Source organism: Seriola aureovittata, chromosome 14, assembly GCF_021018895.1.
Source record: "Seriola aureovittata isolate HTS-2021-v1 ecotype China chromosome 14, ASM2101889v1, whole genome shotgun sequence".
NCBI lineage: Eukaryota > Metazoa > Chordata > Actinopteri > Carangiformes > Carangidae > Seriola > Seriola aureovittata.
This window is the reverse complement of record NC_079377.1, coordinates 10,900,796-10,918,775: the sequence shown is the minus strand read 5'-3', so window position 1 is coordinate 10,918,775 and position 17,980 is coordinate 10,900,796. Positions and strand designations below refer to the sequence as shown.

At 41.1% G+C, this 17,980-nt stretch overlaps 1 protein-coding gene across 4 annotated transcripts in view; it reads left to right on the top strand.

Annotated features, from left to right (window-relative positions):
• LOC130180987 (collagen alpha-1(XIX) chain-like) overlaps positions 1-17,980 on the top strand; it is a 94,860-nt gene that overhangs the window by 39,018 nt on the left and 37,862 nt on the right. For 3 of the 4 annotated variants that reach the window (XM_056394698.1, XM_056394696.1, XM_056394699.1), the window contains 2 exons: positions 12,778-12,822; positions 14,447-14,482. In XM_056394698.1, coding sequence (XP_056250673.1) covers positions 12,778-12,822; positions 14,447-14,482 — 81 coding nt within the window. The remainder of the gene's footprint in view (positions 1-12,777; positions 12,823-14,446; positions 14,483-17,980) is intronic. The other variant, XM_056394697.1, reaches the window with a different exon arrangement.

The window sequence follows — 17,980 nt, the reverse complement described above, 5'->3', positions numbered from 1 at the left end:
TAAATAATATGACGAGCCACATCAATACTACCAATAAAAGAATCCCGCCAGACTATTGATGGCTATTGAAGAAACATTACAGAGTTGAGTTCTAAAATATGGCAGGACTTTGATTTTGTTAACAGGTTATTCATCCTATGTTGAATCAGTCCCCCCCCCCCAGCCAGTAGACTCACCATGGTCACTAATTACAATGTCCAACAGATCATTAATTATTTATTTCCAAGTCATCTATTGTTCACTTTTAACTCATGTAAAGATATGTTAATGTTTTTCACAGAGATATGTCGATAGTATTAGATAGTTTTATCTAACAGTTGCAGGCGCATAAAGCGTGTATCTTGTGACAGTAAACATGTGGTAGCATGGAACCTTTATATAAGTTTACTTTTCGTTTTCCAACAAGCACATATCACTGAAGTCATGGGACTAGCCAGACATGTGATCCGTATGCCGGAAGTCGCATGAAACCAGAGAACAGCTTTGGAGTAAACATGATGTTCACTTGTTGGTTGTTGGGCGTGAAGACAGTTTCTCAGGAAAGAGACTCTCCTGCAGTTATATGTGAGAGATGGCTATTTGTAAAATAATACGAATCTGTATCTCAAAACCTCGACCGCTGTCACGTCACATTCGTCAGCTGTCATCACTTCACATCATGCGGCAGCACAGTCTCAGATCAATGCGTGTCAGTAATTGTAGTGCAGACATACTTTCAGTTCTTCACTTGTGTCAAAAAATTTTGAAACAATGAAACTAACATCAGCAACAGCTGCCTGGACACTTTAAAGTGGCATGGAAATAATCTGTCAAAACAGTAGAAAAGATCATCTGTCTTGTCTCTGCTTGGCAACTGGACTGGCCCATGTATCCAAAGAAGAGAGAGTGTGTGCTGTCTTTTGGAAGTGATAGTGGTGTTTACATTTTCCATTCATGTCCTGTGCTGAATGACCAAGACAGCTGTCTATATGTCCTGCCCAAAGCCACAGGCATTTTTTTTTCCATATTTTCCTGTGTCACCCTTGCGTTGACACTCAAAGGTTGCCTGTCCACTGGGTGCTAAACTACTTGTGAACTGTTTTCTCCCAGACCAGGGAACAACTATGTAATCTTGCACATATGTCATTTTCTCTCCCACCCAACTGTTGGACATTTTCTCTCAACACTAGGCATGTTTGTGTGTGTGTGTGTGTGACTTGACTGTGTTTAAATGTGTACATGTGTGTGGCCATTTAGCCGTGAGGGGAAGAATCTTTGTGTCACAACATACCATTATAAATGAAGCATTGAGGTGCTACAGAGTTACCCCGACCTACAAATCATATTCTCCAGATGTAGGGGAACATGCCTGTTTGGTGCGGACCCCAGAAAAATTTGATATTTTTCAGTGAAAATGAAATTCAAAAGTTCCCCCCGAAATTATGGCTCATATTGCAATCGCAATGTCTGTCAAAATATTCGCAATACAATTTTTTCTGCATATCGCTCGGCCCTACTGGGCACCAATATCCTACTGGATCTGGATTGCATTATGTAGGTGCACTGAGTGTCAGATTAGTTACAGTACCATTCATCTATTGTTAAACTAAATCTATGTAGCTCCATTGCACATACAGCTTTTGTCGTTTAACCTAATTTAGTTTGAAAAAGTATGGCGTTCTCTGGAAACCAAATGCATGCTGTAACTGGAATTTAGATGCCTCTCCTCTACAGGGCCAAGCAAATGTTGTTTTGAGATAAATGAGCCACCACAGTATATATAATATTCATATTATATCTGATGGACTTGGCTCAGGTTCATTTGGATCAGTCTGTGTGTCTGTAGAGACCAAAGCCAGCAGTGACAGTGATAGGGAAGGAGTTATGGTTTGGTTTGCGGGGACTGGAACATTTGGCAGCGGTTTCATGCTCCATAGGTGGAGGCAGACATGAACAGCAACGCAACTGTAACAGACTGTTGACCTCTACTAGAGCACCTGCAGGGCGAGATTATTAAGTAACGAGTCCCTGGTGAGAATAGCAGCCTTCCTGCCAGAAGTTCTCCATGGGAGGCTGCCGTTGATTTGGGTGATACAACAAATGCATGAAATTACAGCAGCTATTTGATTGGAGCCATGCTTTTTCTTGTCCAGCTCAGTACACAGCTATAAGGACATGGTACATTCACTTCTCCCACAAGGCTTTCTTAATAGGGGCCTATGTATAAGTTACATTTCTGTATTGGATTCACATTCATAATTGAACAAGCAGAGTTTGTGTGATGTTTTGTTGTGTTTTGAATGCTCTCAGTCAGATTTGATGTCACTGATCTGTTTTTAATATACTTTGATTTCTTAATATACACATTAATACCACAAATTTTATATTGACGATAAACGGTTCTATAAATTTACTTGCGATTACTTTTTTTTCTTATCAGAAATGTGTCATAATGACAGATGTAACAGTATTTTTGGCATATCTTCAGTCATTTTGTAATATATTTAAGATATCTGGTTGAGAATAATTACAAATGTCCTGTATGTATACTTTCACATGTATGTTTGTGAAATTCAGTGCAATTCAATTTGAGAAATACTACTAAATACACACAAAACAATTGCAATGGTATATTTCACCACTGAGTTTCAGTCCTTATATATGGTCCATGGTATTGAAACAGTTTTTAGATACAGTAGCATGATGTGCATATGTAGTTACTGTTTTGGCTCGACCCGTTGAAGCTCAATGGCAGAGTAACAGAGTGAAGAATTTACAGGTCAGCAGGGCTCACAGCTGAGATTTTATGGCAAGATTTACACCCTATGTGATTTTACAAGTGGGGGGTGGGGGGGGGTGTTAACCCTTTGTTTCACAAAATGGAATAGGTTATTCTTCTCTCATCTCTGTCCGGGTTCATATTGAGAAAATCCAGAGAGCCATGCTTTTGACACCTGTATTACACCAGGAAGGTAACACGTTTGCCCATTGCACAAGGCAATTAATCTTGTCAATGTCAAGTGCATTGGGAAGGAGGATGAAACAAAGATTTGACCTGATTGGCTATGAAAAGGTCTCACATTTGGGCCCAGTTGGGACAGAGGAGAGTTAAAGGGGGAAGTGTTTGGCACATGCAAGGACAGATGCACAGCATTTTGATTTATCTGTCTGACTCTCGTCTTCCCCAGAGAGCCCCAGTATGGCGACATCCATGGGTGTTCAGAATAAACACACATTAATTGGCCTATTAATTACAGGGACGAATACAGGGGGCAAGACTTTGAGAGTGCCCATTTGATTGCACATTGTTCACTGGCTTTTAGAGTGATTGCGTGTGTATGTTCGTGTATGTCTGCAAGTTTATGTGTGTATGTGTATGTATACGAGTGAAAGGCTTATGTTCAACGAGGGGTAATGTAGGTCAACTTATCCTCTGAGCATTGGATAGGCTTGCTATAGTTGGCCAGAGCATGGCCCTCATTCGCAAATCTATGACTTAACAAGTTTCTCATGAGACGGAGTTGTACCACACAGCAGGGACACTGCAGGCAAAATGAGTTTCCCTGCTGCTCCAATGTCCAAATTCATCAGGGCCCGGGCCAGGCCCATCCCTATGGCCCGTGTCTAATACCCCTCCAACATTTTCAAGTGTTGTTTCAATGTCTGCCAGGTCATACCAACACTAATGGAGTGTCATGTGTCAGATAGAGTCAGCTGGGCTGAATTCACTCAACTCTTTGGGGTATGTCACCAGACAGGAGGTGACTGGCCCTTGTGACTGTTATAGGTATCATAGTCAACACCACAGCTTTAGTCATCCAAACAATGAGATTTCTCTGGCTCCACACAGTCTAGTAATATACAAAGACACTCTCCTGGCATATCAGGGCATTTTAAGGAGGAGGCAGAGTTTGAGAAATGCTGAGAATGTAAATACCTTTAAAAGGACATTTTGGATCCAGGATGCTTGGATTGAAGCATGGCCAAGGGGAGGGAGGAGGACATGCAGAGCTCAAAGGACAGAAGGGAAGGAGGCTGGTCGGGGAGGACATGTAGCCCTGAACACTTGCAGACCACAGAGGCGTGGTAGTGGGAGGCTGCATCAGTTACAGCACAGTGTTACAGCTTGCCATCCATATACTGATTCTCCACACTCTCATCCTGCCCGCGACCAATTTAGATACATTCATCTGTGTCCACTTTAATGGCATGCCAGGGAGCAGCGCATTGACAGTGGCCTGATATTATACAGATGGTAGTGTGGGGGACCTTAGTGTAATCTGTTATGCGCGGTGAGTGATATGAAGCATAAGACTCGCTGAGGGCTACAGTGCCCGGAGTGAGCGCCCTGTGGATCTTTGCACAGTGTATTCTCTCTGACCTCAAATATTTGGTTTGTAAAATGAACCAGGGTTTATTCAAAGTAGATTTTCAGCCTCTCCTATTCACTTGTTGGATAATGCATTAATGAAACACTCAGTATCTGTAAACATAGGATGGGAGCAATCTGCTCCGGATGAATAATACGGCCAAAAGTCCAGATGAGACTGTGAAATTTCTAAGAGCCAAGACTAATAACAGCTTCCATTAGGAGATGAGAACATTCAAGAGGCAATGACGGTCTAGTGAGGAGCCAACGAAGTAGGCACCCAGCTTGCATGGACAACTGCACAGACTTCAGCTGATCGGCGGGAATTGAGCTCATAGTTTAATATAGATTTATCATCTTCAACACATTAAAATGCAAATTCAGATAATATTGTCAGCCCTCTTTCCTCTCCTTAGGAGTTGTTAAAGTCAATGAGCTCTTAAAACTCATCACTGAAGATGTGGTAGGGACGTGGTTGTTGTAAAGAGATGTTCGGAGGCTCCCTTGGGACTGCCTTGGCTTAGTTTCCATAGACATTCACTGTCTGTACTTCCTGTGTTTTGCCTTTGGCTGTAGTGTTTGCATACTGTGTGGTAGTGAGGAGTTAGATGTTTGCTGAAATAGCTCTATAATGGTTACTTTATCCGATGATATGTGGTATTCTATGACTGGGTGCCCTTGTAATGCCACATGTGTCCCTTTGTATTGTGTGGCAGTTGAAAATTATTGTCACTCTCTCTCACTGCCGTACAGGTCCTTGCTCTCATCTATTTCCTTCTTCTCCTCCTTGTAAGCACTCTACAGCAAAATTTCCTTTACGGTATTCAGTGCCTAATTGCCAGACTGCCTAATTAGGGATGTTACCCCACACACATCATACATTCATGCATTGAGGACATCCATCCTCTCTCACAGAAGGCTTAGAGTCTCCTCATTGGCTCTGTCCCCCCTCTATGTACAACATTTGTGATGAAGCTAGTTTGCCATCTAGTGGCACATGTACAAATGACCATTTAGTCACATGGGGTCTATGATTGAGTCTCTGTGAGGAAAGCCCTCATGGAAAGCTTTAGCCAAGAGACTATAGGTGCAATCTTGGCCAGCTGAGCTGTGTCTTAAGTCGGCTGCAGTGTCAGCCATCTCTTTATACGTCCCTGAATATTTAGATGGCTGGGAGTTAAAGAGAGCATTGTGTGCCAGTCAGAATGGTGAAAAATGCTAAGCTGCATTTGAGCCCCTGCCAGGCAGCTGTCGGCTTTGCCGTTCTCTTCCTGCCCCGGCCGCTCCTCTTAACCCTCAGTAAACAACTGGAACAAATCCTATTTTATTGAGGCTTTCACCAAGTGCAAGGGATCTCTGCAAGCTCCAGTGCCCAGGCATTTTCTGAGCTTGTGCAGTGTCCTAAGATGGCATCCAGCGAGGGCAGTCAGAAGTAAGGAATTTGCACTGTCTGTCTCTAATTGGATCCTTAATCAGAAGCAGGTGAGGCTGTGGTCTCTGCAGTGTGTTTTGTGACATTTCAAGCAAGCAGTATGATCAATATTTACCCTAGAAGCGTTGATAGCTGTTTTGACACAGTGAAAACAGGTTTGGCGATGATTCTGACAGCTGCAGAATATTCAGCTGCATAGTTGGTGTGAATTCATTCACTGAATATTTGTCCCTTTCACCAGTCGACACTTAGAATTTTGAAGCTTATTCCCAATAGCAGCTAGGTTGATGTAGTGTATGTAAGTATGTAAGTACTGTCAGTCTAAGTGAAGCTGAGAATTTGATAGTTTGTTTCTTATAAAACACAGAATGAGCCTACTGTAGATTTTAGAGCAGTTTGTTACTCTGTGCTTGGAAAAAGACACAACTTTCCTACTCAAGAGATTGGAGTGTTGATAATGTCATATTCATTTCCAACATATGACTTGATAATTAGACACATTGCTGAGCTAAACGTGGTAAAATCTGCAAGAGATTGCTGTCAAAATTTTGTTATTTTAGAGATCCTTTGTGCATTCTTTATGCTGTTTTTCTCCTAGTCTTGCTAATTCTTATGGTTCATGGTGCAAATTTCTAAATGAGAAATGAGAAAATACTATTTGCAAGGGGAAGGGATGACATTTCAGAATTAATTACAGAATAAATTAGCTTTTGCTGGCAGTTTGAGTAATTGTCTGCATCTTGTCTGAATCTGATTACATGAAGTGTTCTTAAGGGACTGTAGGTTCAGAGGACAGAGGGGTCAAACGCATCTGGTCGTGTGCGTCAGTCTTTCACTAGCCAGGAGCAGACAACCACTCTCACTGGGGATTAATGCTGTGACAGGCTGTCTTGTGGCAAACTTTCTCTTGTACAACATGTTGCCCATTGGTCTGTTTGAGTTTCTGTCTTTTTTTTGAGTGTGAATACTCAAGTTCACAATCCTGGGTGTCCATGAGCTTTTTGGAGAGTCAGTGAACTTCTCTTTGTTCCATGTATTCTTAAATGGCATGAGGATATTATGTGGGTCTACACATTTGTTTACCAAGCAAATACAGCTGCTGCTCATAAGCTACACAGTCAGTTCCAGTTAAACCCAGTACAGCAGTTAGACAAAAGGCTAAGGTGGCCGGAGTACATGTCCCCAGAGGGAGATGGGGCTCAGCTCAGGCAGAATGAGTGGGAGTGGCATGTGAGTTTTTCAGTCAAGAAAAGGTCATCTCTCCCATGAGCTACATCAGCAGACACAACTTGGCTTGGTAATGTCACATAGTTTACCCTTCAGGATATGAAACTTCTGTGTGACATGTGGGGATTTGCTGGTCAAAAGGCATATACAGTAGGTATCCGGGTGTGTAACCAGGATACATTTGGTTAAAACGTGAAGGCTTGGCGGATGAATAAATGGTCTTGTAATTTGTGAGTTAATGGGTTTCTCCTAAAACCAAAAAAAAAACAAAACCTCACTTAAATGGTTATGTAATGGTGCACAAGTTTAAATTTGAGTGTCAAAGTAAACACACAATGAATTTAGATTTATTTAGAGAATTCATAAAGAATTAATGTAAATAAGAGGAAGGGATAATCACTTTTGGGAGTTCCAGTGGCCTTTATATTTTTTACATTGAGAGACAAACGAACAAAAATCAAAGATGAGGTATTACGTTTGAAATATGATGAAATGATGTTCAAACGAGTTAAAATTGATTTACCTGCTGATAGCAACCCCTGCATATAAAAGGGAAAAAAATGTTGTCCTTCTGTTCGGTGTCAGGCTTTGAGTTGGGTCCTGTGGTGTTCATTTCAGAGGGCTCCTCCAGCTTATCTACTGACCCCTATTGACAGGGGCACTTGTCAGGTGGATTATGTGGCTTTTTCATGGTATATATCTGCTTTACTGCTAAAAATACGCCAAGTTCTGCCATCTCCATTTTATACCAGTTCGGGTAGTCAGACATGGAATGTCTCAAAGAACATGTTGACATTTGGGATAAGGATTATGGAGTCATCATAAACGAGTGCCTCTGCTGTGTGTCACTGTCGCTGTTGACTTTGCTCTCAGATTGGGACTTGTGTTGCAGGACTGCGCCAGGCCCCATGTCTGTGCTTTCCTTTTACACTTTACAACTCATAGCAGAGTTGAAGCCAGTTGAGGCTGGGATCCATGAGGATTAAGTCAGAAGTTCAAAATACGCTGTCAGTCTACAGAGGCCTCCTCCTTACCCCAGCTCAAAAGCGTACTCATTCTAGTTATACTAGCACCATTATTGAATTTGTAGCTAATGTGGAGTACTTTTCACACTTCTGTTATATGGTTTGCAGGTTTTTAGAGTGGAACAGATAAATAGTACATGTGAATATGTGTTAAGTCTTGCCAGCCCATCTTTCATTTACTCAAGAGGCTAGTTCATCTTTCACTCCTACTCTCTTTCCTTTCCTCTCCTCCACAATCCCTTCATCTTTCTCCACCTCCTTCCCTCCCTCTCATCCCTCATTTCCTTCCTTGCCTTCCTCTCTCTCTCCCTCCCTCTAATCTACTGCAATGACCTGAAGGAGGGCTTCACACTGCAGCGCTCAAATAATAATCAAGCACTAGGATGTTGTCAAATTTATAGGACACTGAGCGTTGCATAGCAACAGAGATTGCCAGGGTGATCCAACAAGCGCTGGAAGTTGGGTGAGGGAGAAATGGGGCGAGTGACAGGAGACAGGAGAAGGATGGGGAGACGACAAGAAAAAACAGATACAGGAGAGAGGGATGAGATGAAAGTAATAGAATCATGATAATATACACAAAGAAAGAGATAAATGAGAGATGGAGAAATAGAAAAGGAAATGAGAAAGTTAAGGTTGGCTTAGCTGAAAGAAAAGGTTTACTGACTCTGCTGGCTGATCTTGTGTGCTTGCCATTCTGTGATAATTCAAGTTATAATTATCACTGTGATGTCATATTTTACTATGGCATTCTGGCATACACAAGTGGTGTTAAGTTTCAAAGTGGCTTGAATGTGGCAGCGCAAAATAGCTGTTTAACCAATGGTCAAAGTCCAACAGCAGGCTGCTCTTTCACTCTCGCTCGTCGCTAAAATCCTCATACATCAAGGAAAACAATTATCTTGTTTTGTTGTCCCATATTTCTCATGTTTCTCACATTGCCTTGGATTTTTTTTGAAATCCTCAGTTTCAGTTTGCTGTTCATCCTTGTTGCCTAGAGACTGCTTTGGACTGCAGTTCACCCCTGACATGTACCTTTCTTCTGGTGTTGTGTCTGTACCTTGTTCACCAAGAAAAAATATATATAAATAGGACAAAATTACAATACAGCTTTGCATATAGTTGCAGAATCCCTGAAATTTGCTCTTGGAAATTTAGCTTTATGATGAACATATTATTAAACTAGAAAAAATCATCATCATTGAAATGCTTTTTTTTAGCATCAATTGTATCCCCTCTGCTCTCTGAGATGAAAAATTAGGTAACACAAAGTTCAAACAAAGACAAACTTCTTGCCAGAGGGACCTTTTTTGACAAAAATGGCATTTTATTATTTCATTACAGTAAATGCGCTTAAACAGTGAATTAAGTGTTTTCATTTGAGCATTGCATATCCAACAGGAAAGGTGGTTGCAACATAAACACAGAGCATGATTAAGCTGAATATATGATATGATGTTTTTGTCCTGATAGTTATAGAATGAAGGCACAAAAATAGATGTTGACATTGGCATTCTGTAACAAAGTTAGTTTTTAGCTTGTGCCTACAAGCATTTATCGTTTTCTGCTACAACAAACCAATAAACTGTTTTTAGTAATGAAGAAAAAAATCTCTAACTTGACTGAACATTATTATAAACCTCAATTCAAAATGTCAGAGTATCCCTTTAGTTACACTTTTATATTAGTCTAGGAGGTCCAAACATGACATTTAGAATTGATCAAATCATTGAAATGGCATTCATTCAAAATTCTACTTAAAACCCTGAGTTAATAGTCTAAAAACCAGCACTTGTTGCTGTATTATTTGGGTGTTCATGGGCACCACGGTGGTTGCTGCATCTTGATTATCTCAGTATTCCAGAGCCACCATGTCCCTTCAGAGGCGGTTATCTCGCTGTGTCACTGGCAGGTGTTTCAGTTTGGAGAGTCAACTGAGTGCAAACGGTGATGACAGCTGTGCTCCGGACTAATTATTTCTTGTCACTGTGCACAGATTCGTTGGGAATGGCGTGCTAACCAGAGGTCCTCTGGGCAGAAATGTGTCAGTCTGACCCCAAGGTCACCTGGTGTAGTCTTTTTTTAATGAATTGCTTTGCTGTGAAAATGAGTGTCTGGGCTGTCATTGTTTATAAATACTGAATGAATATGTTATCAGAGAAGAAAAAACTCTGGGCTAAACTACACAGTTGAACATAGCTGATACTGAGAGTTGTAGCCCAAATATTAAAAAACGGCTCATAATATAATGCGATTCAATTCAGCAGCACCACAAGTGTCAGGGCCCAAATGACCATAAAGTTCAATCAGCACCGGTTTAAACTAAAACCCTCCCATAAAGGTACGAATTATCATAATAAAGGTAAGATTCAGAGCACAGCCATTTTATTACATTGCATTAATAGGTAGGTGTACCTAATAAACTGGCAAGTGAGTATAAATGCAGTCCGACTACCATAGAAGTAATCAAAGATTGAAATATATTAGTATTTCTTTATGTGAGCAGAATGATATTTTTTGAAACCTCTCCTAAACGGTTTGTTCAGATGTGGAAATGAAGTTCTAAGCAAAATCTAACCACCTTATTAAGAACCATTTTATAACTTGTAAGTAACTGTGCAAGTAAGGTGCAGGCCCAGAGGTAATGATATGGAGTTTACCCCAGATCATCATTTAGTTGTTCTGACTTCATTTGTTGAGAATTGAGATCTACAGTACTACTATTTATTTAGATGATAATATGCAAATACATGGACATAAAAATTAGTATGCACTTTGCAGTTAAGAGATTTAAGGGCAAATGTGGAGAAATAATTTGGAATACTGAATAATTCATGACCTGTTTGGAATAATAGCATATGAAATATTCATTAGCTATATTACTTATCTGTGTAATCTGCTTTTGTTGTCGGGTTCAGGGGGGAAAGGACGGCAGCAGGGGCTAAGGCTAGAAACAAACATCTGATCGTTTTGCAAACGTAGCAATGATTCTCTGTCAGCCTATTCATTATGATAACACCATCCACCCTCATGAAACACCTTCTTTGTTTGTGAGAATTAGACCTTTTAAACAAGTGTGATGTGTTTTGAATCTACATATAGCAACCTGATGCACAAGCGCTTATCGAATACTTTGGCTGCCACTCTGTCTGCTCTTTTTGTGCCACAAAGTAATCAACCTAAGTTACAATTCAAAGACATTATTGCAGTAGAATTTAATGTCAGTCATTTGAAGTCAAGGATTTTAAGGTTTAAAGGTGCTGTTCCTACACAATGACGCAATTCCACATCTTCCAGCTCTTCTTGACGTAGCGCTCATTCATACTCACATTAAAGCACATGTAGACTCGGAGCTACATTAACACAGATGATCAAAAGACGCTGGCCATGGCTGCGTTGGAACATCAAACAGTATGAACAGAGGAAAGCGTGCAATTCCCGAGAGTAGGCACAAACTGGTTCCATTGTGTCATTATTAAGGTTAATATTTACTGTACTACACCCTGGCTTTTTCTGTTTTCATCGTCTTGTAATCTGTGTCCTACAAACAGAGAAACGCTGCATACAAGCATGAGCACACAGGCAAACAGATGATTAAAAGCTGTAGTTCTCAGTTAAGTTCCTTCCTTTGTCTTTGTTGCAGGCGAAATGTACATGTCAAATACAACAAACTTAATCAAAGTCTGCATACATGGAGTGTCAGGGGCATTACTCTCTGATTCTCCGTTTTTCTTCCAGCAGCCAGTGATCCTTCCGTCTTCACAAGTCTACACAACCATTAACTCAGTGGAAAGAAGTGTTTTTGTGTCTCTGACACGTATAGTAGAAGAGAAATACAATGTTTCAATATAGCAATTGTGTCAGGTGATGAAACTCCCATTGGAAAGAGGTAATCATATTTAGCCTTAATACTATCTACATTGTCTCATGCTTCTGCTGTTGATCACACTGTTGTACAGTGTATTGATATCGGCCAGAGTATTACCATCTCCTAATTGAGTTGATTTTACATCTGTCGTGTGTGTGTGTGTGTGTGTGTGTGTGTGTGTGTGTGTGTGTGTGTGTGTGTGTGTGTGTGTGTGTGTGTGTGTGTGTGTGTGTGTGTGTGTGTGTGTGTGTGCGTGTGCGTGTGCGTGCGTGTGAGAGAAAGCCAGCTAATTCCAGACACTTCTCATAACACAGAACCAGTGATGCCCTGCCAGTTTATAGGATAGCTGTACGGATATCAACGGAGCTGTATCCTCTTTTCTCATGAGAACATAAACCCTCTTGATGTAAATTATACCAACTTTGGTTTGGTTCAGATAGCATTACATCTCATTAAGATGTCAGCTTTTCAAGACTCGCAGACTTTCAAGCACTAAGGCGTTTTGTAATTCACAAAATGTCAAAAAATCTCAAAGCAAAAATGGTAGCTTCGTTCTGACCTCGTTTTGCGATGCCGGACAGCACTGCCTGGCTTGGCCTGTTTGCTGCTGTATGTGCTCCTTGGGTTGATTGATGCACCGAGGGACTTGCACAGCTGGAAAGGAGGCAGTAAACCAGAGGAGGGAACAAAGAGTAGTGGGCCACACGGGGTGCAGCAATTAAGCTGTTTTCTTGTTGTTAATTAAAAGCAAATTAGAGACTGCGACAGGAGTTGCTGTCTAGTCTTAATTGCTGGCAGCATGTCTGCCCAGCCACACCTGTTGTTGCATCTTCACTCACTCATCTTAATTTTTTTTTTTTTTTTTTTCCTTCCTTAGGGACGGAGAGGAAAGACTGGGGAGCCTGGAACCAGAGGCCTTCCTGTGAGTGATACGCAGTAACAGACACATACAGTACATACTATGGTCATTATACTTAAGTCCTTCTCATTTAAAACCTTCAGTACAAAAAACAAAACACTGAAAGTTTAAGTTAAGTTTGGCTCAGATGGTACAATAAAGCAACTCTTTTGACAGGATGTTGTTTTCTCACTTTTCTACCAGTCAGAATCAATTTCAGTTGACCCTTTATTTGACCAAGAATTCCCCTGAGATTACCATTGTCATCTTTTTAAAAGCATATTAAAGAAAACATTTGATCAGCAGACACGCAATATAAAACCCATCTTAAAAAGAGCAATTACACTCCTCATAGTGAAACATCTGGGTGAAGTCGGAGCATTAATTCCATGCTTAGGCTGTATTGATCTATTCAAAATACCCCTTTCTCCCATACTGCTGCAAGCAGGCTATATTATTAGCGCAAACCACAAGGGGTATATTAAGGTAGCACTTGAGAATGCTTGTATTGATGAGTAGGACGAGTCTTGCCTATAAGGCCCGTTGACTCCTTGAATTATCGCTGTTTCCACAGGCGCCTAAACCAATCCCAGACACAGTTTGTGTGTTTGTTTAGTGACCCACACATGAAAGGGCACAAACACCACGATATGTTAAAGGAGACAGCTTGTCAGACTCTTAACTGCTGTGATGTCAGCACAAACAGAAGTGTTCAGGCAGTTCAGATGCTTTGGGTGTCCAATTATTTTCATGCACTATTGCCCTGATTACATTCTTGATCAGGACATAGGGTTTGTCTTATTTTTCTTCATCCAGAAAGATTTGGTTTTTGCTTCTATCACAGTTATGCAATAGGTCCAATTATCTATAGTAAAATTGAGTTACTCACTGTTAAATCTCTCCCGCATCTCTCAATATGTCTCTGTGCCTCCTTAATAACTCATAAAGTTGTAGGACACAGAGTCGTAGGTGAAAAGAAAGACAGGATGCAGAAGGTGTGACATTTCTAAATGGCAATGTCCTGATGATACCCATAGCATGTGCCAACTTTGCCTCCATCCCCTGGTATTGGCATTTATGAGTCACCTGTTCTGCTGAGGTAGATCTCAGGGGCAATATCATCTATTCAAAACACACACCAGGGCATCACTCTCTCTTGTCCATTGGCAGCAGGACAGTGCTCACAGTTGAAGGGGCAGCAGTTATTTTTCAAAGTCAAATTAGCATTGCACAACAACAGGGGAGTCTGTGAAAGGTGCACAACAAAGACACACTCAAAGATAATCTATAGCCTGCTGGGGGCCAGCCATGTCTTTATGAGAGCTAACATTAGTGCAAAGGTTAGAAAATACAATACAGCAGGCCTTTGCTGTTAATAGAAATATTTTTCAAGTAAACTTGCCAGTTTAAATAAGGGCTAGGAAAGGGTTAAGATGGTTAAAGCGTGACGATGTATCATATACAGTATATACGCACACACACACACACATACACACACACACACACACACAGTCGTCGGTGAAAAGAAAGACAGGATGCAGAAGGTGTGACAGAGACACCATAGATATGTATACCATTGTCTTTGTGACATGAAATCCTTTTATCCTTTCCCTGTGTGAAAAAAATGTTACAATGCTTGCAATTGCAGGGTCCCCCAGGAACCTCCGAAGGAGCAAGTGTCAAGGTATCACTCAAAACAATATTCATCACAAAACAAAGCACTGACATGTGGCATTTAAGGTAGATTTGAGCTGTCTCCCTGTTTGATAAACCAGCCCTTACCTGCACTTCCAGGAGGGGTTGTCAAGATGACTGAGCAGTGTTCATCGTAGCAGTGCTCCAAATAGCCAAGGAGTTTAATCATCTGGGGCCATACTACAGAAACTTCATATCTTGCAGGAAGTTTCTGTAGTATGCACTTTACTGTTTGGTATCCATGGTAATTAAAGGTTAGGACCCGATTTAGGAAAAAAGCCATTACAGAAGATTAGTTCATAAGTCAATGTTCCTATCCTAGCTTCCTAACTTCCCAAAAACTGTGAAGCTGTTAGTAGATAGGCTACAGGCTACCTGGGGACCATGATCCTGCTGTTAGCAGAGCAGCTTCGACCAGCTGTGGAGAGGCTGATTTGGCAACATGAGGCTCTTCCAGTTTTCTGACAAATGCATGTAATTTTTGTTGCTGAAAGAGATTTTCAGAGTGAAGTGGCCATTTTTTTGTATGTTTCAATGAATAATCTAATCGGTTAAAAAAATTAGCGTTAGCTGCTAGGTAACAGTCATAAAAGTTGATAGCTGATGCTGGATTGAGTATTTAGGATTTCCTACCCTGAGATAAGATTGGATGAAGTAAGATAAGATAGGATTCCTAAAGTTAGTTAGGATTTGCTATTGTAATACAAAATTGGGAAAAATCCTATCTTATACTCCTCCTGCTTAACTTAAGACTTAAGATAGCAAGTTTCTGTAATACGGCCCCTGCACAGGATTGTCTGAATAAAGATGTACTGTATACAACCAGTTGTCCCAAGAAGCCAGCCCAGACAAATCAGACATTTGCGTGACCAGAAACAGAACGCGCTCCGTCCTTGAGTGACATTTTTGTGTTTGTAGTTAAGGGTAGATCTCCCTTGCTGGAAATGGCACCTTTCAGTCAATTGTAGCCTATCCACTGTGCAAGTTAAATAGCTGTTCCCACCCTGCACCTCCTGCAGCGCAGCACAGCGTGACTCAGTGCTCAACTCCAAACAGACAGATGGCTATTAGGTACAGTGCTTTTGCAAAAAAGCGTCTGCAATCATTTTCATGAAGCCCAGGGGTGCTGTAGCTCACCAGAGGCATATGAGATATACTGTGTAAAAAAAACTCTCAGATATGGACCTCTACCAGGCCTCCCACTGTCTCTGTTGTTACCTGCTCCCTTCACAAACCCACCCCCGCCCCCACCCACCACCCACAAAGCCTCCAGTGGCCCACTTGTGATCATGCCGAGAGTGAAAGCTATTGTGTAGTGGACAACCTCTTGACCGCAGCTGTTCATTTGATGTATAGGTGCGTCGTTTGCTGGGGTGTCAGCTCAGACTGCAGAATTCCTCCTGCTCTCTGTGCCCAGAGGAAGGAGAAGTGTCAGCTGGCCAACCTTGAAAAAGAAAGTTGTCTGTAAGAGGACATACTTATTATACCTCAAAACAAATGGGATCGCAGTAACTATACCACAGGTGGAGGCACAATGGATAGTGGATTTGTTTGGATGAAAACTGATCATGTATTACCATGTCCTGGTAAGTCAAGTTTGAGAATAAAATGATAAATAGAGGTTACCTTGATTAAGTTTTCATGGGTTTTTCTGTAATTGCCGTCTATGTTTCAGCTTTAATGTCTCACTTGAATCGATCTCATGATTAAAGTTTTTGTTTTAAGGCCTTTGCATCACGCTGATGATAGGTGTTTCAATTCTGTAATACTTACATTAAATATACAAACCAGCCTTGCCCTTGCCATGAATCAGTCATGCTCCTACATTACGGATACATCTTTGCTTTATCGTTATAAATTCATGCTTACTGTGGATGACAAGAAAGCTCTCCTGTGCCAGAGAATCATTTCACATTTAAATCTGCTATAATGAAACAAATATAGCAATGCATTTAAAGGAATTTACACAACCCAACATGATAAGTGAGACAAGCTTAACCATCACAGCACCAAGACGAATGAAGTTTCCATCAGCAGTAATAATTGAACAGCATCAAGGATTCTCCCTACTACTCAGTGGCCATCCTTGTGCATTTTTTAGCTTGGACAAAACAGATGCAAGTCAAACTAAACTGCAGCTTGTGTAACATCTGTGTGAGCTGAGCCCCCTCTCACTCTCTCAGCAGAGTGTGAGTGTTTTAAAGTAAAAAAAAAAAAAGGTCTCTGCAGTGCATGATGTGCTGGGAGATGGCTTTCTCATGAATCACATCTCCATAACTGTATCTCCCACTGACAGTCTCAAACAGGCTCTGACAGAACACTGCAGATCTTGATGGATGGACAGAGAGGGACGCAGACAAGCTTAATTGCAGTTTGATGACCCGGGATGTCTCAAAGTCAACATATCACCCACAGACATCCACAGGTGGACCAGTTCCCTATCCTATACACGCTGGGCTTTCTCGTTGTGTAAATACAGTCATAATCTGGATAAATACTGGCCGTGGTGCAGTTAATCTTATTTGAAAGGTTTATTAACTTGTTACATACTCCTCTGCCAATAAATTGACTTTGAATGATCTTCCATGGAGATCCAACAAAGATAACCACTGAAATATTTTTCCATGAGCCTCTGCCAGAATGCAGTGCACAGCATTTGTATAAGTGACATCCTGGGGTAATACTAACTCTCCATCAGATGTGATTTAGATTGAATATCAGTCATAAGTGCAAATTGCCTCAGAAATGGTGAACCACTTTCTGTGTACAGTATAAGTTGTAGTTTAAAGTTGTACTGTACTGTCAGTGGCTTTTTTTTGCCAGGAAAAAGGAAAAACAACGCAGCTGCCAATAAGTTTACATTCCAATCCATGAGTAGGTCTGCTCTGTAGTTATATTTACATTAGTGAGTACTTAGAACTCATGGGTCAAACCATGCTCATCTTCATCTTCATTTTGATCTCAACTACACACCTGTCAAATTTTGTGACTGTATCTTGCACAGTTGTGATGCTACTTCAGTGACAAAATCAGTCCACAGGTATAAACGCCCGCAAAAATGCTCAAAAGCGCTATGGTTGGTGTCTCCGGGACCACATTTTGCCATGATATCACACACAAACACACACATACCAGCATCGCTGTTGCAGCTGACAGTTATATAGGTGATTTTCTGGTAAGGTTAATAATAGTGGTAAAATCATTTGGTTCCCATGTAATTGAAAAAGCTGTACAGAATTCAGTAAGTACTCAAAGTCAGTTTTGCCACTAGTCCCTCCTCCCTGCCTAAAATATTAATAGGACAATCTGTTCGTACATAGCAGCAGTCGACTGACTTAATAACAGCTCATAATTTGGACGAGGAAACAGTGACTATATCTCATTAAATGATTGGTATCGCAGCGGCTGTCGTTAGCGAGCCGAAGGAATGGGGGAGGGGCTGAAACTGAATGGCAATTATTGTCTGTTAGAGTCCAGGCACTGCTAA